This window comes from Echinops telfairi, unplaced genomic scaffold, assembly GCF_000313985.2.
Source record: "Echinops telfairi isolate 266 unplaced genomic scaffold, ASM31398v2 ScPeMD7_6273;HRSCAF=7185, whole genome shotgun sequence".
Taxonomy (NCBI): Eukaryota; Metazoa; Chordata; class Mammalia; order Afrosoricida; family Tenrecidae; genus Echinops; species Echinops telfairi.
This window is the reverse complement of record NW_022110173.1, coordinates 398,961-423,926: the sequence shown is the minus strand read 5'-3', so window position 1 is coordinate 423,926 and position 24,966 is coordinate 398,961. Positions and strand designations below refer to the sequence as shown.

Sequence of the window (24,966 nt, the reverse complement as noted above, 5' to 3'; positions counted from 1 at the left end):
CCCTCAGAGCTCTGTATTGGTTCCCTGCTTCGAGTGACATAGTTAATCTTAGCTTTTAACCCACAGAATGGATTGCCTTCTTTTAGGAATGTTCCATTTGCCATTTCCTTTCTTCTTATCCTGGGCCCTAATTTGTTTAATTTCTGTTACGTAAAATAAGAAAAAAGCCAAAACTTACTATTCTTTAGCTGATTAAAACATGAAAATAATTTGGTGTTAGAGGATAAAACTTTTTATTCCTTTACAAAAGTAAGAAAATCTGGAAAGCATAGAAAATTAGAAAAAGAAAATAATCCCCCATATTCTGCCATGTGGTGAACACTGTCGCTGTGCTCCTCCATTCACCCCTAATACGTAAGTGTTCATATACCCTAAACTTGTTTTGGAAAATATGGTAACTACTGTGGGTTTTTTTAATAGACCTGAGTCATAACCTTAGCATGGCCAGCATCATATTATTTGATTTTAAATAGACTCATATAGGTATTTAATAAATACTTATTAAAGGAGTGAATGAATCTTTGCTCCTCTCCATGCCCCAGTTTTCCCAATTATTAAATGGAGAAAAGAAATTTACCAGAGGTTTGATGAGAAAAACAACCTGGAAATGTTTTACGGGCCTTGGTCATGTCGTTACTCTCCTGTCTACAATGTCACTTACTGTTTTTGTTTTTTTTTTTAATTAATCAATTTATTGGGGCTCATACAATTTATCACAATACATAGATCAATTGTGTAAAGCACATCTATACATTTGTTGCCCTCATCATTCCCAAAATTCTCTTGCCTCCTGGGTTCCCGTCACTTACTGTTTTTCAAGAGAGCACTGCTGGAGAAGAAGCAGAGGAGAAAACGCCTTGAGCTACTCATGGTCCAGCCAAACGCAGAAGTCAGGCTCTGCCACTCCAGGCCAAGAGGCAGAGAGGAACAAACTCGATTAGTGGAACCTGATGCCCTTGGCAACGATGCCATCCTACATGGTGTGTATTGAGGCGGCATTTCTTCCATGGAGGGGGCGGGGATAGTTTTCACAGATCGAGGAGTGGATTCTCAAATGGGCCAAAAGGACAGTGTTTGCATTGTTAGCCAGGTACTTTCACACACCTGTAATAATCTTACTGTGCTTCTCTGAGTTAGGGTGATAGCAGTGTTTTAATCAGTGCAGGTTGGTACAAAGTTACATCCATTCTGGAACTGTGGTTTTAGATGCCTAATGAATTAGTCCAAAACATCCTGTTTGAGGGGCTTACGGTCTTAATAAGGAGCCCTGGTGGTTTATAGGTGCAATAGGTTGGTGGTTTGAGCCCTCCCAGTGGCTTCAGGGGAGAAGAGACCTGACAGTTGGTTCTGTAAAGCTCACAACCACAAAGCCCCAGTGGCGGCAAGGTCTGCCCTATCGCAGTGGGTCCCGCTGAGCGGGAACCAACTCGGTGGAAGGAGTCAGTAACCACAGTAACACAGTCTTAATGCCAAACAGCACTTCTCTCTCTCTTTTTTCTTTTGGACCTATAGGCATTGATGGTCCAGCTGCCTTCCTGAAGCCAGAGACCCAAGATTTGGAAACCAAACTTCACCTTCTCTCAGTCGGCTCTTCTGCTACAGAAGAAGATACCGACCAGATCTTGGATGAAGAAGGCACAACGGAGACGGCTGCGAAGCTAGATCTTCAGGAGATCCTCCAGAAGCATGGTGAGGGTGGGCAGTGACCGGAAGGCCCTTTGTTGCTGCATCTTGATCCAGGTGTTTCAAAATTGCTCACAGTATGGCTGAGGGCTTTACAGAGAGAGTAAGAATTTTCGATATCTGAGTATTGGCCATTGTCAACAATAGAGGAGCTGGCCAGTTCAGAGTGCCTGCCAATCGAGTGTGATGTGTACTAGGGGAATAGAGAGAGATGATCCTAGAGCGGTAAACAGGCTGCAGACGCACATGCGTATACTCACGCGCACGCGCACACACACACACACATATTACCAAATTCATTGCCATAGTCGATGCTGACTAAGAAAACTGTGTGTGCTTGTGTGTCACATTATCGGCCATATTAAGGAATTTCTACTTTATTTGGGGAGTATTGGGAACTTACGAGGAGTTCTATGAGCAGGTCTGGACTGTGGAAATAAGACTCTGCGCCCTAAAGAATGAATTGGAGGATGGCAAGTGTGAATGCAGGAAATCTGGTTAGTAGATGGACGGTGTGGTTGATGACCTTGACCTAGAGTTAAAGTACAGCATGATGTATACAAACGTGAAACCCAGGGGAGAAAGAGGATTACTGTCATAGAACAGTGAGAAGGAAGAAGACTGGCTTCAGGAGAAAGCCGTGATTTTAATGGGGTGGTGAAGGATCCATGTCTGCTCATGTTGGTACCAGCTTTGGAAGCAGCTGCAAACTAGCGTTTTGCATGTGTGCTGTGTGTCAGATTCTTGACATACTTTATCTCATTTAATTTAATATTTATGACAGTTCTTTTAAGAGATCTGTGCATATTAGACTCTCCAGTTTACAGAAAAGAAAATTAGTTCTCAAGAGAGCTTACTTACATCATTTGTCCTGGGTCATACTGCTGGTGCAAAAGCATCCAGCTATCAAAAACCATAATGCTTCTGAATGTTGGGACAGAAGACAGACATGCACGGTATAGCAGAGGCAGAGTAGTGAGGTGAATTAGACCATAGTTGTGGAGCCAGCTTCCTTGTGGTTTCAAAGTGATTTAAAATGTGTTTTATTCCTTGTTATTACTGAGAATATCCAAACTGACCACCAATTCCGTAGTTTGTACGTGTACAATTTAGTGACACTGATTGCACCCCCACGTTGTTGAACCGTCTTTCTTTCCTTTTCCACGTGATTTTCACCTCGTTCACCTGAACTCACTGCCCCCTGAGGGTCCAACCTTTTGAATTGCGGTAGTCAGTTTGATCCTATCATGAGGGTACCAGCCCTCCAGCCAGACATTTCAGTACCAACGAGGCTGAACTTGTTTGGTTTGTGGGTTATGTGTTGAGCTGCTAAGCACAAGGTCAGCAGTTTAAACCTACCCGTGGTGCTCAGGAAAAGAGGAGGCTTTCTTAGGGTTGACTCAATAGCAGTGACTTTGGTTTTTGGTTTTTATTGCTTGGTTCTAAAGAAGGCGTTGGGCAGATATTTTGGGTTTAAGGTTTAAAGATCCATCCAAAGCAGTAGTTTCAGGAGTTCAACGATGCCATTTCTGGCTGGGAGAGGAGCAAACAACTTACTTTGTTCTCTGCCTCATTTTCTGTTTTCTAATCTGAGCATAATTGTGGCATTTCCCCATGACAGCAACAAAAGAAAATACAAGGAGAGACAGTTGGACAAGTAGGAGTTGGAGTAGAAAGAACCTTGTATTTAACTAAACGTGAAATTACCAAGTCATCTGGCTTCCTAATGTTAGGACTAGATTTATTCTTTCTTTAAATTTTCAGATTCTTAGCCCAGTTCTTTATCCCTTCAGAACCAGCTTGTCTCCTGTGGCCCAACCCGATTACATACCTGCTCTGCTTTTTCTCAGAACTAGCCCACTCTTTTTGTTTTATATTGGCATATCATTCAGTAGTTCAATCATATTAAGAAGAGTTGTGTAATCATTGCCACAGTCAATTTTAAAACATTTTCTTCTTTCTTGTAGTTATTGTTGTTAGCCTCCCATCTCCCCCTTGCCATGACCGCAGGTACTTAATAATACAGTTACTGTCTCTATAGATATATCTATAAGTTTATCTGTCCTGGATTTCATATAGAGAAAAATACACAAAACAAAATCAAGAAACACATTTTAAAAATCTAACATGACAAAATAAAACAAAACAGCAAAACCCTCAATTGAAAAGAAATCAGAAAAATATTAAAAACTGGAACAGATTTAAGATGGGTGAGACAGGGAGATCACATAAGTGTTACATTGTAACCTAACTCCATCTGCCATAATGGACTTCACTGTGTTCTCTGTGTGACAGCGGGCTGTTCGCTGGACTACGGTCATCCCTGAACTCTGGTCAGAGGGAATTCACTAGAGGCTTAATGGAGACATCCTGCCAATGGATTTCTGTGTTTCCACTATCATCCATAGCCTTCCAAAAACCGAGTGTTTCTGAATTTAAGCTTTGATATCGTTGTCTCCTAGATTTGGATTTTTTCATTTATAATTCTTAGATGACACAAACTGATGTGCTTTTTCTGTGTGGACTTAGTTGATGCCTCACTTAGATGACTGCTTGCTTCTTTCAGTTAGCCAGGCACTATCTGATTTCTTCACTGCTCTTTGCTACAGCACCCATATCTTCAGTGAGGGCTAGTAGCAAGTAGGGCTGTGTCATAGAACTAATTGGAACTAGTTTTTAGTGACAGATGATGCCTCTTACATGTAGGCCAGTTGCATCATAAAACCTATTAAGAGGTCTCCTGATTAACTTAAGAAGTGACAGTTTCAACGAGTATGTCCAATTAGGCTGTCCTAAAGGTTCGGGAGAACTCTTTGACCTTCATCTTCATCCATACATTCGTATAAACTGAGTGTTGGTATAAAAATGACACTTGAAAACACAGTACGAGCAAAGATGTCGAGATCACAGTCACATCTCAAGTTTTCTGACTTTGGGCGACAAAAAAGAGATAATTACGTACCATACAACTTATACATTTAGAGTACGTAATTTAATGGTATTTGGTATATTTTTACAGACTTATGCAAATATCACAGTCCATTTTAGAGCATCTTCATTATCTCAGAATGAATATTGTATCCACTAGCCATCATCTCCTGTTTCCCACCAACCTCCACTACCCACAAAGCCTCTAAGCAGCCTCAGTTACTTTCTGTCTCTGGTAGGCCTGTTCCGGGCCTTTCACACGAAAGGTGTCATACGGGTCCTTTATGCTGTGCTGCTCTGACTTAGCATTCTGTTGCCAAGGTTTACCCATGCTGTAGCATGTATCAATACTTAGCTCTCTTTTATTATCAAGTAATAGCCCATTATATAGGTATGCTACATTTTTTTCCATTCCTCAGTTGGCATTGTTTTTACTTTTTAACAATTGTGAATAAAGCTGCCGTGAACATTCATGTTCAGGTTTTTGTGTGGCTGTGCACACGTGCATCAAGAGATCATGGAATTTTGAATGAACTTTGTGAAGCCTCATGCTTCACTTCAGATCACTTTTTGACAATCCAGTGTTTATCTTGTCCACGGGCGCCTTCAAGTAAAACCACTATCAATTTAATTGTGAGCTGTGTAAAAACTCTTCAGAGATAGTTGAATGTGAGCAGGAAGTGGCTGGAAGAAAAAAGCCACCCTCCCTGGCTTTAAGTCTACTTGTTAAATCCATGATTTGCAGGTGATTTCAACTATTGTATGAAGGATAACTTAGCGAAGAGAAAGGGAGCTCAGTTTAGGTCCTAGCTCTGCACCTGTGCTGTAGGCGGACATCTTCTCTCGCCGTCTTAAGCCAGGCTTGTGGGAGAAGCGGAACTAGTGAAGCGTGTGTGTGTGTGTGTGTGTGTGTGTGTGTGTGTGTGTGTGTGTGTGTGTGTGTGTCTGTGTGTGTGTGTAGAGAAAGGCTCCTGATCAAGGACATGGGCACAGAGTTGGAGAAGGGAGCAAATTCCAAACCCATACATGAGGGGCCGGGCTGGAGACTTCTGTCTCATAGCTACAGGGCTGAATGATGGCAAGATCGGCAGGTCAGTTGGCAAGCTTCTGCCACAGAGGCAGATGAATCCAAGGTTGGCAGGTGAGACTGCTGGCAACTTCCAAGATTGACAGGCAATACTGTAGTCCACTGGCTGAAGTGCAAAGAACTGGAGATCAATGACCAGCCAGATGCAGAATCCAGACCCGGCAGAAAGCAAACAAGCTTTTCCACAGCAGTCAGTTATATTGGAAGTAGGCCACACCCCAGAGGAAACTTCCTTTCAGTTGATTGACTGTAACAGACCTTAGCATCCTGGTCATTACACTGTTTGTCCCTTTTATTGTTGATGGTAGTTCATTGCATGGCTGTACCACAATCTCTATCAAAATAAGGCTAGGGAACCCTTTTTTTCTGCCAAGGACCATTTGGGTATTTATAACATCATTCACAGACCACGCATTTAATTGTCAAACATTTCATTAACTCACCCCACGTGATGCTGTAGCTGCCTTTCTTTGATGAGGTTTGTGATGTCACTGGGACTGATGATTTCTAGGGCCTTCTACAGCCATCGGCCGGACATTGCCCACCCCTGATCTAAATGATGGACATCTGGGTTGATTTTCGTTTTTTTGCTGCTACACTAAAGCTGCTGTGAACATTGTGTGCATACTTTGCGTGGACATGTTTCCTTTCTCTTGGGTAACCACCTAGGGTTAGCAGATACTTGTTGACATTTTTAACAGAGATGACATTTTTTTATGGAGAAATAATGGTCGGTTTTTATGAAATAGATGTAACTAGGAATAACTGGGAAAGTTTTAAGCAAGAAAAATGAAACTGTCGTTTTCAAACCAGGGTTGACAAGCGCGCTGGTGGCGGACTATCTGCATGTTGGGCTGCTAGTGACAAGGTCAGCATATGGAAACCACCGGTCATTCCATGACTTTGTAGTCCCCTGGAGCTACAGTCTCGGAAACCCACAGGGGCAGGTCTACCGGGCACCCGGGGCCCTATGAGCCAGAGCGGATTCGCCAGCCATGAGTTTGGAGTTGACAGTTGTTGACAGCTCTTGTTTTTCTGCCAGGAATCTCAGGCAGTTTAAACTTTGATGAGGAGGAGACCGATGGGGAGGAAGAAGGAGGGAAAGAATTAAGATCACATTCACCAAATTCAGAAACAGAAAGACCCGATTCTGCATCCAGCCAGAAATCAACCGCAGTACGTAGCTCTGAAATGCCTTTCTCTGAGCGGACCTGACTATTTCCTAAACATACCTTCAGTATTAAGTACCGTTACTGGTGAGAGTCCCTTTAGATGATTTGAACTTGAATTCAGACTAAGCTCGTGTCCCTAAATTTTCACCTCAAGTCAGCTTTGTGAGGCTGCCTCCCTCTTCCTGTGTAGCTACTTCATTACTCTCACTATTCCGATCCTTATTTAATTGTTTGAGTTTCCCCTCATTTTGTCATGAGACTACAGACGTAATCAGTTAAGGTGTTTTGGTTCCCCATGTAGGGTCTCTCACTGAGTGCCATTTTCCCGGCTGGCCGCCATTGCTCACACAGGTTTGGTCTTGCAGGGTCCAGGGGCTTCCGGTTCTGCAGCACAGCAGACTGAAAACCAGCTGGGGGAAGTGGAGAATTTAGAGGAGTTTGCATACAGCCCTGCCCCCCGAGGTGTCACAATCAAGTGTCGAATAATCAGGAATAAAAATAGAATGGATCGCCGTCTCTTCCCCACTTATTGTATGTTCTTGGAAAAAGATAAAAATCAAAAGGTAAGAGAACCGAGTCTTCCGGCAGATCTTGAGGTAGAAGGGAAGAATGTGCCTTATGATAGGAAAATCGCCCTACTGTTAAGCCAAGTCAGCTGGAAGTAGATTATATCTACTAATTCCCAGATAATTGTGTTCTCAGTGTTTTCAAGGAGTTCATAGTTCTAAATAGGCAAGACCCTACCCCTCCCTCTGCTCCAAAAAGAATTTTATCTAAAATGGAAGAGAATGTTTGCATGTGATTATTTTATTCTTATTCTGTTACTTACTTGGGAGTATTCATGAGTGCTCTTCATTGTGTATTTTTATTATATATGACATGGAAGGTGAACAAATTTTAGGAGATAGAAGAAGTTAGAAATCTAGAAAAATATTCAAGTTAAATGTCTTATTTCTTACTCTACAAATTATAATTCATTCTGTATAAGTTTGAGGCCATTAATACTTGCTAATGAACAACTTCTTTTGTGTGTGAATGGTTAACTTTTAAGAGCCTAGAAATTATAAAATGATAATAGATATCATTGTTATTATAGCCACTGTTTATTGTGTTTACTAATTATCAGGCACACAGGCATACACTGTAAGATATGTATAAATAAAATATAATGACCTTGCAAGATAAAATTTATTTTTTTGAAATAACATTTTATTGTGTTTTTGATAAAAGTGTATACAGCAAAATTAGCGTACTTTTTAATAATATATTTTTAAATAATTTTATTGGGGGTCCTACAACTCGTATCACAATCCATACATAACATCAATTGTGTAAAGCACATTAGCACATTTTTTGTCCTCAACATTCTCAAAACATTTGCTCCTCACTTAAGCCCTTGGCATCAGCTCCTCCTTTCCCCCAACTTTTTAATGATATGTATCCACATTGTTTTCACACTGTGTCAGGATTCTCTTTTATTTCCATCATGTTTGTTACTTCCGTTGATCGAGCCTCCTTTGCCTCCTTGCCTGCTCATTTTCATGTGTGGCTAAATGCCAGCTGTTAGGGTGGTGGTTTTAAGGGTGCGCATTAATCATGGGTGCTGCTGTTTATCTTATAAACCAATCTATTATTTGGCTGAAAGCTGACCTCCAGAGATAGCTTCATTTCCAAGTTCCAAGTTTATCTTCCAGTGATCATCCAAGGGTTTCTTGTAGTCTCTATAATGGTCCAGTAAGTCTGGCCTTTTTCAGGAATTTTAATTTCATTCTACATTTTGCTGCCATTCTATTCAGGATCGTCTAGTAACTCCCTGGTCAGAATGGTCAGTGGTGGCAGCTGGGCGGCACGCATCATTAGTTTATCTGGTCTTGGGTTAGACGAGGCCGTGATTCATATGAGTTTCTTAGTCCAGTGGACAAGTTTCTTCTCTGAACAAAATAGTGTTTCTTATTATGGAAGAGGTCCGTGGGGCTAAGAGAATAACTTATCACATGAAGTGATATAGCAGATTCTGAACTCTAGCCATCTCTGCTCCCCTGATTCCCTGTGACGGATTGTCTAAACTCAGGAGCTTAAGGAAGGGTGCATAAAGTGACTGTTCATGTCACCGGGAGCACAGGGGTTTAAAGCAACAACAAATATAACAGGCATACTAGGACAGTGACTGCAGAGGGTAAGGGGGCTAGGAGCCAGTGTCTTCTAAAGTTGGGCTTCTTAGACATGGCATTGTAGGAGGCTTTTTAGAAGTCATGTTTGGGGATACACGTGTAAGCAACTAGATAAGAGAATGAAGCTAGTGAATTCCAAGCAGCCGTCTTGGAAGGGAACAGATAGTGAATTCTAGGAAGCAGAGTGAGCGTCAGAAAGGAGGAAAGACCCAGAGACCAGCAACTTAGTGATTGATAGGCATTTGCTAAATACTTGTTGAGTGACTGGGTAAGACAAAGCTTGGGCTTCTCTTGCCTTAATTTTTCACTGACACCTTTCTTTTTCTAGAGGTTTCTTCTTGCAGCAAGAAAGCGGAAAAAGAGCAAAACTTCCAATTACCTCATCTCCACTGATCCTCTAGATTTATCTCGTGCGGGGGAAAATTACATCGGCAAACTCAGGTAAGAGTGGCCTGTGTCAGTCCTCCCGTTTGTTCTGATGCTTCTGTTCCTCTCATCAGAGTGGGTCTGACTGCAGATGTTTTATCTGTACAGAAGATGGCTAGTTCAAGGGGCCAGCTAACCCAGCCATCCGGGCCTGTGTATGCGCATAGCAAACACCCGTTTAAAGAGAATGAAAAGTAAAACACAGTGATAAACGAAACTCATGGATTCAGTGTGTACTAAAAATAATTTTTAAAAATCATAATCCAGAATGCCAAGATCACTAACATTGGGAAACCTACTGCTACGCGGTTGGTTTGGGGATCGTGTCATGGCTTCCAGAGTCACGGCAACACGCAAACCACCACAGCGCAGCAGACTGACAGACAGGTGTGGTTGCTGAACGTAGCTGGAGGAAAGAGAAACAAGGGAACTGATCTCACTTAACCACACATTAGAGAGGCCCAAGAAGCAACTGTCTCTCCCAATCTGAGATGAGTCTTCCCTGTCTCTCTTCTCAGACTTCCCGTCCCCCTTCTCCTGCCTCCCAACTCCTCCCAGATGATGGCCGTGCTTTTGATCGCCCTGAGCAGCAGGGATAGTCAGAAAGGAACTTCCGCCTGCCTGCATCCAGGTGGATATCCTTTGCCTCCCTATTGTCACAGCGATACATAGACTTGCTACTGCTCTGTCAGACCACACCTTTACCTTCACTGGATTCTGCTCACTCTCCCTAATTCAAGGCCTTTGTGCCTCTCCAGCATGTCACGCCGCCCTTTTGAGCTGGGTTCGTTTACAAGCAGAGAGGACTTCCATTGACAACAAACCAAGCAAACAGCCCTCCTTTGATCCCACCTTTTCTTCTCCCCGTGACGAGTCATCGTTTCGTCTTCATTGTAAACCCTGAGGAGATACTTATGCTGCCCATCGGCTCCTTCCTCAACCTTTATTTTTAACTTTCCAGTTGGAAATACTTTTGAACTTAGAAAAAAAGTTACACAGTACAGAGTTCCTTTCAGCCAGTTTCCCAAATGTGAACATCTTTCCTACCCGCAGCACCAGGAGGCCCTGATGGCACGGTGGTAAGCACTCAGCTTCAGTGGTGGGCCAACCCACCAGTGGCTTTGCAGGAGAAAGGACCTGGCGACCTGCTCCCATGGAGATGGCAGTTCAGGAAACCCCGGGGTGTTCTCTGCGCACAGGGTTGCTATGAGCTGAACCCAGTTCGGCAGCACACAACTACCTCCCTCATGCAGTGATCAAAACGAGGAAACCCCCTTGGAGGCACTGATAATGCCTTCCTCAGATCCCCTGTTTGCCCCACTCATGATCTTGTTTCTGGTCGGAGAGCCAGCCAATCCAGGATGCTGCTTGTAGCTGGTCTTGTCTCCTTCAGCTTGGGCAGTTCCCAAGGGATTTGTGTTGTTTCCGTTCATGGTGTTTTTGCCTTTCATGACTTTAACACTTTGGAAGGGTTTTGGCCCATTAGTTGTAGACTATCCCTCAGTTTGGGTTTATCTGATGCTTCCTCATGACCCCTGATGGCATAGTGGCTATGTGTTGGGTGGTTTGAAATCACCATCCATCCACTCCTCAGGCGAAAGACGGGGCTTTCTTTCTATGCCTGTAAGCAGTTACAGTCTCAGAAACCCACAGCGGCAGTTCTACCCTGTCCTATGGGGTCACTGTGAATTGGCCTCCATTCTTTGCAGTTAGGTTTATTAATCGTTTTATTAGGGGCTCATACAACTCTTATCACAATCCATGCAGACATCAATTGTGTAAAGCACATCTGTACATTCACTGCCCTCATCATTCTCATTCATTGCCCTCATCCGCTCTCCACCCAAGCCCCGGGCATCAGCTCCTCATTTTTTCCCCTCCCTCCCCACTCCCTCTCCTTCATGAACCCTTGATAATTTACAAATTATTATTTTGCCATATCTTGCACTGTCCAACGTCTCCTTTCACCCACTTTTCTGTTCTCCGTCCCCCAGGGAGGAGGTCACATGTAGATCCTTATATTCGGTTCCCCCTTTCCAACCCACCCTCCCGGTATCACCGCTCTCATCACTAGTCCTGAAGGGATCATCTGCCCTGGATTCCCTGTGTTTCCAGTTCCTATCTGTACCAGTGTATATCCTCTGGTCTAACCAGATTTGTAAGGTAGAATTGGGATTGTGATGGTGGGGGAGGAAGCATTTAGGAGCTAGAGGAAAGTTGTATTTTCATCGTTGCTACATTGCACCGTGACTGGTTTGTCTCCTCTCCGAGACCCTTCTGTAAGGGGATGTCCAGTGGCCTATAAATGGGCTTTGGGTCTCTACTCCGCACTCCCTCCCCCTATTCACAATGATAGGATTTTTTTGTTCTGATGATGCCTGATACCTGATCCCTGACACCTCATGACTGCACAGGCTGGTGTGCTTCTTCCATGTGGGCTTCGTTGCTTCTGAGCTAGATGGCCGCTTGTTTACCTTCAAGCCTTTAAGACCCCAGACGCTATATCTTTTGATAGCCAGGCACCATCAGCTTTGTTCACCACATTTGCTTATGCACCCACAAGTTGGCCTCCATTCTATGGCAGTTTATCTCCCACATGATTAAATTCACGTGATGCCTTTTGGCAGGAATACCACCGCTGTGACTTGTCATCAGAGCTTCATGTCGAGAGGTCCCTGGTATTGCCACGTCTCATTATTGGAACTTAGACACCTTAGTTCAAGGTGACGTTCCTGATGGGCACAACCACCTTCAGTCCAACATCCGGCTGAAACCTCTTGTCACTGACCCCAGCAGACGTTACAGGTCTAAATCCAGGGGTTCGTCATCACAGCCCTCACTTACTTGACTTTCAGTGGAAGGATTTTCTTTGCTGTTGCAATTACATTATTTCCATTTTATCTTCTTGCTTTCTGGCAAGGTGTTCTGTTTCCGCTCTCTAGGATCTTCTTCCTGACTGCTAAGTGCTAGTGTGTTCCAAGGACCTTCCTCAGACCCCTTCTTCTCCCTCTATCTTTCCTCCTTTACAGTGATTTTATCCACCACTCAGCACTAACCACCATCACCTATATATCAGTCTTCTCCAAGTTTACGCATTCAACCCTGAAGGCTCCCCCGAGTTTAAATTTCACCTGTCCATCCTACTTCACATCGCCATTTGGATGCTCATGGCGTTTTCAAGCCTGCCGTGTCTAGAGGAACTCTGGTGGTGCAGTGGTGACGCATTGGGCTGCTAAGCGAAAGGTCTGCAGTGCGAGACCACCAGCCCCTCTTGGGGAGAAAGACGAGGCTCTGTACTCCTGTGACGAGGTAGCGTTTCAGAAACCCTGCGAGGCAGTCCTGCCTTGCCCACCCCGGTTGCTCTGAGTCAACACTAACTCCATGGCAGTGAGTTTTCGTCTGTTGTTCCTGTCTAGAAGATAATTCATTTTGAGTTCCCTCCCCAAAGCCTTTCCTCCCATCACCTTCCTCTCGGTGAGTGGTAGCACCGTTCATCGTCTGTTCAAGCCTTAGCTTTGCTTCTCTTCTCTCTCTCTCCCATCAGCAGTTGTTGTCCACAGGAGTCAGAGGTTGGGCCCTGCTTCTCTGCCTTCCCTGTCTTTTTAACTCTCCTCTCCACTTCTGTACTTGCCTTTTGGTCTATTTTTTCCATACCACAACCAGATAAACTTTTTTTCTTCTTCAGATGAACTTTTAAAAATAAAAATCTGATTAACACCACACTCATGTGCATGCACAAAGCCCTCTAATGCCTGCCTCTCCATTGCACTTAAAGCCCAAAGTCCTTCCCAGGGTTGAACGTGTCCTTCAGTGACCTATCCCCTGACTCCCTGATTTCATTTCCCCTCCAGCTCCCCCTCGCTCTGCTCCAGCCATTCGGACTTCCGTATAATCCCTGAGTCCGCTAAGCTCAGTGTTGCCTCGACTTGTGCTACTCAGTCTTCTGCCGGGCACACTCCTCCTCCGCATTGTCCAAGCCCTCTCCGCTCCTCCACACTTTGGCTCGTGTCGTGTCCGAGGAGAGGCTTCTCTGACCACACTCTGAGACGGCACCGTCTACCACTGTCGTCGTTTTTGTAAATTTCCCTCATACTTACCTTATTTTGTCTGTTTATTGTCTGCCTTTCCATATTAGAATAAACATTCCAGGAGATGGGAGACTGTCTTCTTCACCATTATGTCCTTACTCCCTAAAATAATAGCTGGCACACAGGAGGTGCTCAACAAACATTTCTTGAATGTATTGATAAATAAATCATAGTCCTTCCATTTGTGGAAATTACACAATAGCTAAAGTGAACTAGCTCTATTTATTGACCTGAAATTTGCTCATGTTACATTTAAGAAATCAAGTTCATAACCATCCTTTTTATAATGAGTTTTTACTGAGAATGGTAATCTTTAAAAACTTTCCTGGGGGGAGAGGCAGCAGACAGCACTGAGGACTGTGTAAGCGCACTCAATGGGGTTGGCAACAGAACTGTGTGTGAACGGACAGATGGGTTGTGTGAGGTCTGGCCTAGCCCCCCAAAACACTATTATAGGAAAAAGAAATAATAAAGGTTCCTGGGAGGTTGGGGGAAGGGGACAAAGGGGAGCCGATATCAAGGAGTTCAGGAAGAAAAAAATGTTTTGAAACTGGTGTGTTAGCAGTTGTGTGATACACTGTAACACTGCTTGATGTGATTGAGCCATTACATGGTACGATATCTGTAAGGGTGGCTCCCAATAAAATAAATTAAGAAACAAAAAATTTCTTACCTCCTTTCAGATCTTCGACAAAGTGGTCATGAACCCGTAGACATTGGAGACTAGGTGAAATCAGCCTCCTCACTTCTGAGAGGTTAGTTACCTCTCATAGACGCTGTGGCTGAGAGAGACACTGTAGCTCACCCTGGTACCTTTCTCTCCTGATTCCAGATCTAACCTCACGGGCAGCAGGTTCACAGTGTATGACCATGGGGTCAGCCCCACCAAGGCCCAGGGACTGGTAGAGAAGGCCCACACCCGGCAAGAGCTGGCGGTCATCTGCTACGTAAGTGCCACCCTCAGCTCACGCTGCTGGTGCTCAGAGTTCAATGCCACCAAAGACAGCCATCGCCTTCGCTCCCAAGCTTGCTTCTGCGAGATCCTTCTTTGCTGCCGCGGTTCCCGGCTCTCCATGTATTTGTCTCACTTGCTGTGGCTAGTGCACTGGCCCGTCCAGTGCTGCTCCTCCCTGTGTGATAGTTCCTCTCCCTTCTCCCCTTGCCCTGATGCCTCTCTCTGTAGGGATTCAGGCCTCCGTGACACCATAGTCATTAGCCAGAGGTGACCACAACTTAGACACTGGCCCTTTGCTTTGAATCTTTTCCCTTCTAGCCTGCTTTATACTGCTGTCAGATACGTCTTCCTAAAACAGTGCTCCGGTGGGTCTTGTCGTCCTGTTTCAGGTCTTTTCTGGGCCCCACTGCCTATGGAGTAAAGTCCTAACGCTTTAGTCTCCCTCCCGTTGCCCCGCCCCCGTGTCATTCTAACCACACTAGCCCCACCCCATCCCTAGTGGCTTTGCTCCAGCCTCGGTGAGAACCACCCCTCTCCTTAAGGCCTCTTGGGTTAATCAGGCCATCAGAGAATCACACCTTGGAATGACATCCCATGGCACCCTGTCTCGTAACCTGACGACTGTATTCCATACTGCATATTGCAGATGAACTGGCTCTGCCAGAAACTGCAGGCGCGAGCGCACTGCTTTATCCACACTAGCACAGGGCCAGAAGCACAGAGGCCTTGAAGGGGCGGCTGAGCAAAAGACGGCAAGAAAGAACGAGCCCAGTGTAGCTGCTGGTTTCATCCCAGTTTCACCTTCCCTAAGTGAAGTTACTCTACATGTCTGAGAACAGTTTGACTCAGCACCTTATAACACATCGCCTCTCTCGTCTCAGGAAAGTATTGTAACGTGTGCATTACATTTCCCCACATACATTTAGAGATAGAGTACCTGTTTAATGTGTTTATTTATACACTCTGCCAGGTTAATAGAGATCAGAGTTGTTGGTCGTCTAGCGTTGGTGGCTGTCAACTAAGCATTGGGTTGCTAACCACGAGATCAGTCATTCAGACCCCACTGGCAGTTCCTTGAGAGAAAGATGAGATCTGTCTGCTCCAAAGCTTTTTAAATAAAAGCCCCAGAAGCCCTAAATACCGTCTCTCTGAGTCAAAATTGACACGATGGCAGTGAGTTTGGTGTTTGGTTTTAGTACACGCCCTATTTAATGTAAGCTGTAGTACTCATTGTAGCACATAGTATCATGCCTGCCTTGAGAACTACCGTCTATACTCGAGTATAAGCTGACCCGATTATCAGCCAAGGTACCTTATTTTACCACAAAAATGGCATTTAAAATGTGCTGAAAACTCAGCTTATAGTCTAGTATATACGGTAATTATTTGTTGATGGTGACAAAGTTAGACAGTTTGCTTACTAGGCCCCCAATAGCCCACTGCCACGACTCAGCAGTGTTACAGAGATTCTCAGCCTGTGGTGTCGATGGGTGCGTGGTGGCTTTGAGCAGCCAACAGTAGGCGCTCCGCGCTTCCCACAGCACCCTGGGCCAGAGCGGCTGCAGTCAGTGCACATATTGCTGACAAGGAAGAGTAAGTGAAGTTTCAAGCTAATAGAATCTGTTTTAAATCCAGCTGTGCAAAATTGGGTTTAAGACCAGGCATAGTATTACTTCCCTAGTTTTGACACTATCCCTCGTGGAGCTGCTTACCACGAGGTCAACAGTTTAAACCCGTCAGCTACTCAGAGGAGAAACATGAGGGTTTCTACTCCCGTGAGACGCAGTCTTGGAAACCCAGGGGCAGCTCTGCCCTGGCGTACTGGGTAGCCCTGAGTTCAACTTGGTAGTGAGTTTGTGTTTGTTTGTCTGCCTGTCTGTCTGAGCCCCAGTAGTACTGCACCGTGTAATGGCTGCGTCTCCTGACAGGGTCAACATTGCACATGCCCAGGAGAGGCTCCTGTTAGACAGTGGTTTCTTTCCTTTGAGTTTCCCACTTCTACTTCCCTTTCCTGTCTTCTAGGAAACAAATGTACTTGGGTTTAAAGGCCCTAGGAAAATGTCTGTGATTATTCCCGGGATGAATATGAGTCATGAACGGATACCTTTTCGGCCACGAAATGTAAGTAAGAACATATTGATCAGCAAAAGAACTGTAAAAGATAAGAATACCATAGAGAAGAGATCAATTAAGAATACACTCACATCTATATCACACACGTATACACAGTTAACACTTGAACATATTTGATCAGCAAAGGCATGCTTAAAAACAAGACTACAACACAGAAGAGAGCAATTAGGGAAGGGGGAAATCTATATATATATATGCACACACACATGAGCACACACTACATACATACACAGTTAAAACTTGAACAATAGAGCGGTTAGACGTACTGACCTCTCACACAGGAAAAAAATCTTACAACCTTTGACTTTCTAAAAAGGTGAATTAATTAATAGCCTATTGTTGACTAGAAGCTTTACCAGTAACAGTCAATGAACACAAATGTTGTATGTTATATGTCTCATATACTACACCAACATAAAAGCTGAGTTTTCCGTACAAGATAAAAAGAGACATCGCTGTGTGTATGGATTGTGATAAGAGTTGTATGAGCCCCTAATAAAATGATTAAAAAAAAGAAACGAAAAAGAGAGACATCGCCCACAGAGCAAGATTTCACGAACTTCCTTTTCTTTGGCAATGGCCCTTCCGCTGGGTGCTGTCGCCGCGAAACGGCAGGCCAGGCAGTGGCCGATCTCAGGAGTTCTTCCGACAACACTAGTGGCACTTTGAATGACTCTCATGATGTTACTCGAGGTTTGTGGTATGATTGAAATACATGAAAATCTCGAGATTACTTTTTTACAACAAGATGCAATTTACTAGAGGATGCTACTCATGCAGATGACCAGCGTCTCGGGCCTGCGCAGTGGGAATCACCCTGTGCGAGGGTCAGCTCTGTGCACGTGCTCATGCTGTGTGTCCACATGTTGCTGGAACTCCAGGTTCGAGGATGGGTCCCAGTTTTCTTTAGGAGAGACCCATTCCAGAACCTCAGAGTAAGTCTCATTTCACAATAGTTGCTAAAGTTGCTCACTCCGAATTAGCTGGTCTACAGAGAGAAATGCTGAGTATCACATAAGGATGAAAGAAATCTAGGGTACTTTGTGGCTCTGTTTGCTTTTGCTTTACCCTTTCTGAAAAGGAGAAAGCGCACATACACACACACCCCAAACACGCGCACACACACTCCATCTTCTCTCTCGTGATTGAGACTGAATGAGTTCTTAACCAGGTTTTCCCTCTGAGCAGGACCACGAGAGCTTATTTTGCAAATGGGAAAACAAAATAATGGAGAATTTGATTGAACTGCACAACAAGGCCCCCGTCTGGAATGATGACGTCCAGTCCTACGTCCTGAGCTTTCATGGCCGGGTCACGCAGGCGTCTGTGAAGAACTTCCAGATCGTCCACGACAATGACCGTAAGCCACAGGAAGAGCTGGGCGGGAACAGGGGAGAGACGTTCTGACGTGAGAAATGAGCGTTTCCCATAGCTGGGAGGGGGTTATTATATCAGGGAGCTGCTAATTACTTTAGAAAGGTCATTTCTTTGGAAAAACAAAAGGACAATTTTAGAAGAAAACTCGTGAGCCACTGTGTTGAGGAAGGGAGGGGAGTAGGAGAGATTTACCGTGGCAGCTCAGAGAAGTTTTCAGGGAGGCGGATCGGGGTAGCACACACAAACAGCCCACGGAGCTGGCACTGTTCTCAGTTCACTCCCCTTGGCTTGTCTCTCTGCTTGGCCTTGGTGCTCGTCAGGACTAACCTCCAGCTCTGCGGCTGAGAGGGTCTGAGAGCGACCCTGCCCTTGATGGGCAGGCACTCCTTTCTCTCAGTCTCAGCATCCCCAGGTTTGAGCTGGAAGAGACCCAGTGACTGGCTTGGGAGAAGACCGGGTTTCCTACTGCTGTAACGAGCTGCAATCTGGGACACCCATCGCGGCAGCTTACCCTGCCCTGTGAGGTCGCAGGAGTCAGAATGGACTACAGGCACAGAGTTTGTTTGCTCTGGTGGCGCGTGGAGGATTCAGTAGAGGATTTCTGTGGCTTAACTAGCCTTTTCCCTGGTACAATTACACTACCTTCTAACGCCCGAACTCCTTGGCTTACAGCCGACTATATCGTCATGCAGTTTGGACGTGTGTCGGAGGACATATTTACGTTGGACTACAACTACCCCCTGTGCGCCATCCAGGCCTTTGCCATTGGGCTTTCTAGCTGTGACAGCAAGCTGGCCTGTGAGTGAGAGAACGGAACCGCAGGCGCAGAACTGACCTGCATCGCTGTGGCGCTCTCAGAAGCAGATCGTTAGTCTCCCTCGTCCCAAGACATACACGCGTATCTCTTTGGTGAAACACCCGAGTGTGCGTGTACACACACTCAAACTCCATAGGGCTTTTTAGGCTTAATCAGGAATCGCAGTTGAGCACGGTTGAGAGATCATTGACAGCACCTTGGTCACTGCTCACGAGTCCAGTCTCCTCTAGCTTCCCGGAGAAGAGCAATTCCCCACCTTGCCTTTATTCTCCAGGGCAGGGCTTGCACACATTGACTTCTGCAAAGGACAGACAGTAAATACTGTCGTCTGCACGAGCCCAGTCTCTAAACTACTCAGCTGTGTCGCTGTAGCCTGAAAGCAGCCACAGACCGCTCATGGTGAGTGTGGCTGTCTTCCAGTGCAGTCCTATTTACACAAGTTGACAACAGGCCAGGTTTGGCCCAGGCCCTAGTTTTGCCAACACCTGCTTCAGGTATGTCCGCATCAGCTGTGGGCTTGGAACCCTTTCACAATAAATCTATAGTCAGGAGATGCTCAGTGGAGAATGAGTATATTTGGGAAGCAGCAGCGGTTCAGATGAGAGCTAAAGACTGGTTGCACAGCATCTCTGTAGGCAGTTTCTACTTTCTTTGATGGTGATGGTTCCTCGTGCAGATTCCACCATCACGGTGGGGAAATGCCTTCAGTTGCCATCTGGAGTCCACGCAGGTGACTTAGCTCTGCTGCCCCATCAGAGCCCCCACAGGAGGAGGCGGCAGCAGCCACCATTCCCCAGAAGCATTAGTGCTCACTCGTAAACAAATTTAGAAGCGCACTTCCTGGTGCAGCAAGTGTGGCGTTTGTCTCCCAGAACCGGCCTGTGTCCCCCTGGGCTGGGAAGGCACTGGGGCCACAGGAACCCCTGCCCCTCAGCAGGTTGGCTAGCGCTGATCTTAGTCTCAAAGCGGCTCTGGCCCAGTGTTTGATCAATATGTAAGAATTTGATGTCATTGTTTTAATTTCTGTGAAGACCTTAACGCGTCAACTCTGAAAGTGACCGTAGTGCGTTACAGCTGAGGGTCATTTGACAGTGCCTCCCCCAGCGACACGGGCCAAGGAGACCCGGACCCTCCCTGTAGGCAGTGTAAGAGGCAAGAGCACATTCTCTGTGGTGACTTCTCATCGTCACTGTCAAGGCAGAGGTTATGGTAAGCACGTTAGAGCTGCGGGCAGCTGGTCCTCCCAGGTCCTAAGACTCCTCCTGAGCGGTCCACATGGTTAGCACCTCCCAGCAGACTGTGTGGACGGCGCCGTCCAGTCCAGAGCCTGCGCACTGAGCAGTTACCAGCACAGGGCATGCACCAGCGGCTCTTCCCGCCTGCTGCTGCTGCTAAGTCAAGCCTCCTGTGCTGGGGTCGAGGAGCAGGGACTGCTGGCTCCCAGGCCCCACATGCTTTCCTGTGGCATGATTGGATTCCTCTCAGGCATGCTCCCCATCAAGTGCCTCATGGACAGAAGTGCGCTCGGGCCCTTCCCAACTCCCTCCCACCGTCCCGCCGGACTGCCTGCGCAGCCAGCCACCCCGGTTGAAAGCAGGAAGCTGCTCACTTCTCCATGAGCAGCGCAGGGATGGACGGATGGACCGCAGCAGCGGCTGAGGGAAGGGGTGCTACCGCCGGGGGAGGGGATCTGATCCTGCGGGGGACCCCTGCACTATCTTCCTTGGAGGACACCAGGGGACTCCCTGGGTCTTTCAATCCAATTTCCCCACACCCCTGAAGCCCCCGGGTGTCTTCCAGCTTCCTGTGCGCGGTGATTGGTTTTACATAAATCATATTTATACCTTTTGTATGCTAAAAAATAAAAGATGATTTATATAAGAACGTGTTACCACTCTTTACAAAGGCCCGAAAGTTGCTCCGACTTCCGACTGTCCTGCTCTGAATTCCGGTCGTCCCCACCTGCCCATGGTATTAGCTGGATGTTAGGCGAGGCCGCAGCAAAGCGCCTCTGGTTTCGTGGCACCACCTGCTGGCCAAGGGTGTGCATGACACGCATCGAGTGCCGCGCGCAGATTGTGTGATCCAGGGATGGTGGCTGGAACACCTTGACCGCTATCACACAACGAGGTAATCTTTTTAATTAATTTGTAACAGTTTCGCCAACGGAACAATGCACACACCATACATTTCACTGGGTTAATCACATAGGAATTGTGCAGCCATCACTACAATCGATCCCAGGACATTGCTTCTTCCTTGTACCCGCTGACCTGACACTCCATTTCCTGCCAGCCTCCCCTGTCCAGTCCCTTTGAATCTACTGACCCAGTTGTGTTTCTGAGTTTACCTAATCTGGGCTTCATAAACAGAAAATCACAAGATCAAGACCAGGTAAGAAGGGGCCTGACGTCCACCGCACAAAGAAGAAAAGGGTGGAGGGGACCAGGTCCTGAGCAGGAACGAAGGGGTCCTGCCATTTCCCAGGATCCTCCAACACAGTGGTTCTCCACCTTCCTGATGCCGCGACCCTTTCATACAGTTCCTCATGTGATGACCCCCCACCATACAAGTATTTTCATTGTTTCATCACTGTCACTTTGCTACTGTTACGAATCAGGCAACCCCTGGGATAGGGTCGTTTGGCCCCCCAAAGGGGTCGAGACCCGCAGGTTGAGAACCACTGCTCCAACGGCGCCATGTTGGGCCGGAGCTCCAGAGGTGACCACCTCTGGTCCGAAGGAGCCACAATGAGGGTTCTGGGGAGAACTTGCCGTTTTCTGTGGAAGAAAAGTGGTGGTTACTGGTTTTGATGAGCGCGTGTTTTGGGTTTGGACTTGCTACACCTAAGACACCAACGGCTTAAGAAATAGGGATGCTTAAGTTCATGTGTGAAACACGAGAAGCATTGTAAGAAGGCCAACCTCCGAAAACTGGATCACGCGCTGTTGAACTTTATAGCATACTTACTGGTTGTTTGTAAATAATACATGAAAGCTAAAAATAAAAACAAGATACTGAAAACTGGGGCACTTATGATTGATTGGGTCAAGAGGGGGGTCATTGACAAGGCGCCACATTTGGACCTGACTGTAATTGGAGCAACCACCATGCAATGTACGCAGTCCATGTCGAGGGCCCAGAGCAGTGACAGCCCGTGACTGGGGTCAGCGAACTGGCTCTCGAGCCTGGGTATGCACCCGTGGCTCTGAAGTGAAAACATTCACAGGCTGTTCAGAAAATGGAGACTTTGTTTGTAAAAATACACTTGGGCCCCTCGATCTTTAAATTGTTGTGGTTCGATACTACTGATACTCAAATCTTCAGCAGGAATAAACCTCACCAAATCTAAATCTTCCTTACTTTTTGCCTTTGGCCCCATGTATGTTTCCCTCTATCACATAGGAGAAATTTTAAATCATCATCTGATTCAAAATAACTTTTTTAAGAGTACATTTAAAGCCTGTTTCTAGGTATGCCCTTACCCTGTTCCCTGACTTTACCTCACTCCTCTAGTTAGCCGCTTCTATTCTTCCCAGTGGTTTTAAAATGCAAACAAATATTTGCGAGTCACTGTCCTTTGTGCCCAAAGGGCAACACATTGCAGGGGTGGTTGTCTCTGGAGACAGCCTCGCATCAGTAAACAGTCTGTTCACGCTTGTTTATGCCGCATGGATCCCATGGTGGGAAGTGCCAGTGTTTGCTTTTACCAACCCGCCCCCCTTTGACGATGTACTGTCATAGTTTATGCGAATTTTCCACACGTGCCCATGCAGCGTGCTTGAAAACAACTCCCCAGCATGCTTGGAGCGTAACAGTTCTCCGAGGACCATGCTGCTTTCCATCCCCTGCCTGCTCTCCGTGCGCCCCACGCCCGGCTCTCACAACGTCACAGCTTTACACTTGGGTCTTCCACAATTCCTAAACCCTTTCCGTCGCTAGGCAAATGTTTCCTACCTCCCTCTCTGGGCATCTTTTGGATGGGCTGCGGCTGTCCTGTACCAGTACGATGGCCACCAGCCACAGTGACTGATAAAATGTAGTGAAGACGTAGTTCCTTAGTCGGATTAGCTACATTGCAGGTGTTCAATCGGCAGGGGTAGCTGCTGACTATTGTCCAGCACAGAGAGCCTGTCAGCACCCTGGGAAGTTGTGTGGGACAGCAGTGGTCCACAGGAATCTCAGGTGTCCAAAACTTCTTACCCATTTTCCTCCTCTTACCGGTACACTACTTATTTTTCTACCTCCTTTGACCGGACTATTATTATGCAGGACGGGGATTTTTTCTGTTCATCATTAGTACCGACCCAGCTCAGTGCCAAGGACTTCGTGCGTGTTCAATACTTTGGAAATGAGAACCTGAGAGATGACAGAACTGAAACCCCTAAGAGCGCCCAAGGTCAACATTAGCACTTGGACAAGCTGAGGTGTGAACGCAAGTTGTTCGATTCCCTAGAAAGGGCCCCCTGTGTGACTTACATTAAACCTCGTTTTCAGAGATTGTTTCAGGCAGGGTTCCTGAAGGTCTGAACTGACTATGGTGGGAGGAAGGTTTATGCAGGGCCATCCTGGAGATCTATCTCATGGGGACCTTGCACAAGCCCCCCACTTGAGAACTGTGGCCTCAGGAAACCCATCATTTTGTTTCAGTCTGTGTAGACGTCTGTCCCCAGAGAGGGGACTCGGAGCCTGGAGCCTCCTCCCTTCCCAGTTTTCTTTGCCTCACTCTAGGACTGATGCGTTTATCAAATTTACTGATTACTTACTCCATTCTATGGGTGAGGGCAGAAAAGACTCCTACAACCCTGACAGAGGTCTTTTGTGTCCACTGAAACACAATGAAAGGTTCAGTTGGTAGAGGGAAGGGCTCTTTTCAGAAAAAAATGAACAACAGAAATACAGCCTAGGGTTATTGAAAAGAAAAAAACCTGGGCCACAGTTGGCCTTAGGCAGAAGGTGAGTCAGCCACACAGGACTTGTTGAAGGTAGGTCCGGGGAGATGGGTGGTGGTGTAGAGCATGATTCTGAGAAATCTGTCTTCTACCTAACAGCTAGGAAATGATCTTCCCTGCACTCCGCCTTTGTAACTTTCATAGTAGGCTACTCAATCTAGTGTGGATGAATTTGGGGTTTTTGTTATTTCCAGAGATGCAGAGAATTAAGGAACGATCAGATACAGAGTTATATGCAGTCGTAGTCCCATACTATAAAGGACTGTTTAAATACAAGTTGGTGGATCCTTTGGGGTTCTATCAAAAGCGGGAGGTACAATTCTGCCCAGAGGTGGGCTGGTGGCCCCCTTCCAGACCAGCAGTCCTGCTCAGGTGGTGGAAGAACACACGTTTGATGCCTGGCACAGTATGGATGGAGGCTGAAGACGCTGTACTGAGAGAAAAAGTCAATTGCAAATACTCCTATTACGTCACTTATAAAGAAAAGGTAGATGTTCAGAGATCAAAGTTTTTCAGTGGCTACCAGGGGCAGGAGACAAAAGGAAGGGAGGAGGGAGCAGGGAACGGTGGGAGAGCCGTCACATGGATGACGGGTCGGACTGCACAGCTCATTATTGTAATTGCTGTCAAGCTTTATACCTATAGAACATAGAATCTGACAAAAATTGTGTGATAAGTAGATGTGCAACAATGACCCAAACCAAAAACAAAAGAACAGCTACTGAGGCTGAGCATGACATACAACCGAAGATGTCATGGAGGCCCAGGGTGGTTTTCCTGGGACACCCCGTTTCCTGGCCTCGTAGCAGGTTGACGTTGATACTTCAGCTCTCCCTTCTAGTTCAGACAGTTAGGGCATGGGGTCCGAAAAGCCTGCAGGTACAATTTCCAGTTCAAGGTACAATTGGTCTCTGGGCCCCCCAAGCAACCGAGGAAGGAGCATCAGGAAAAGGAAGAGGACATGGAGGGGTGGCTGGCGGTCTCCACGACCAAGGGCCTCCTTGGCCCAGAGACCAGAGACCCGAGGGGCCTGGCCACCGTTACTGAACACTGGGACCAAAGATTCTCCAGAAGAACCCTGATCAAAAGAGGGAAAACAGCAGAGGAGAATTTCAAATGCTCAAGGTCTCTGGACTTTCCGGGGTCCTAGGGGTTGGATGAACTAGAGCTCTTGGTT

At 46.2% G+C, this 24,966-nt stretch overlaps 1 protein-coding gene across 1 annotated transcript in view; it reads left to right on the top strand.

Moving 5' to 3' along the window:
• The window catches only part of TULP3 (TUB like protein 3), a 70,964-nt gene extending 50,249 nt beyond the window's left edge, over positions 1-20,715 (top strand). The window contains exons 3-11 of the mRNA XM_045295953.1: positions 821-980; positions 1,513-1,689; positions 6,741-6,874; positions 7,236-7,433; positions 9,370-9,482; positions 14,388-14,502; positions 16,533-16,631; positions 17,832-18,003; positions 18,693-20,715. Of these exons, the coding sequence (XP_045151888.1) occupies positions 821-980; positions 1,513-1,689; positions 6,741-6,874; positions 7,236-7,433; positions 9,370-9,482; positions 14,388-14,502; positions 16,533-16,631; positions 17,832-18,003; positions 18,693-18,826 (1,302 nt within the window). The 3' untranslated portion in view covers positions 18,827-20,715. The remainder of the gene's footprint in view (positions 1-820; positions 981-1,512; positions 1,690-6,740; positions 6,875-7,235; positions 7,434-9,369; positions 9,483-14,387; positions 14,503-16,532; positions 16,632-17,831; positions 18,004-18,692) is intronic.
• Positions 20,716-24,966: the final 4,251 nt, after the last annotated feature.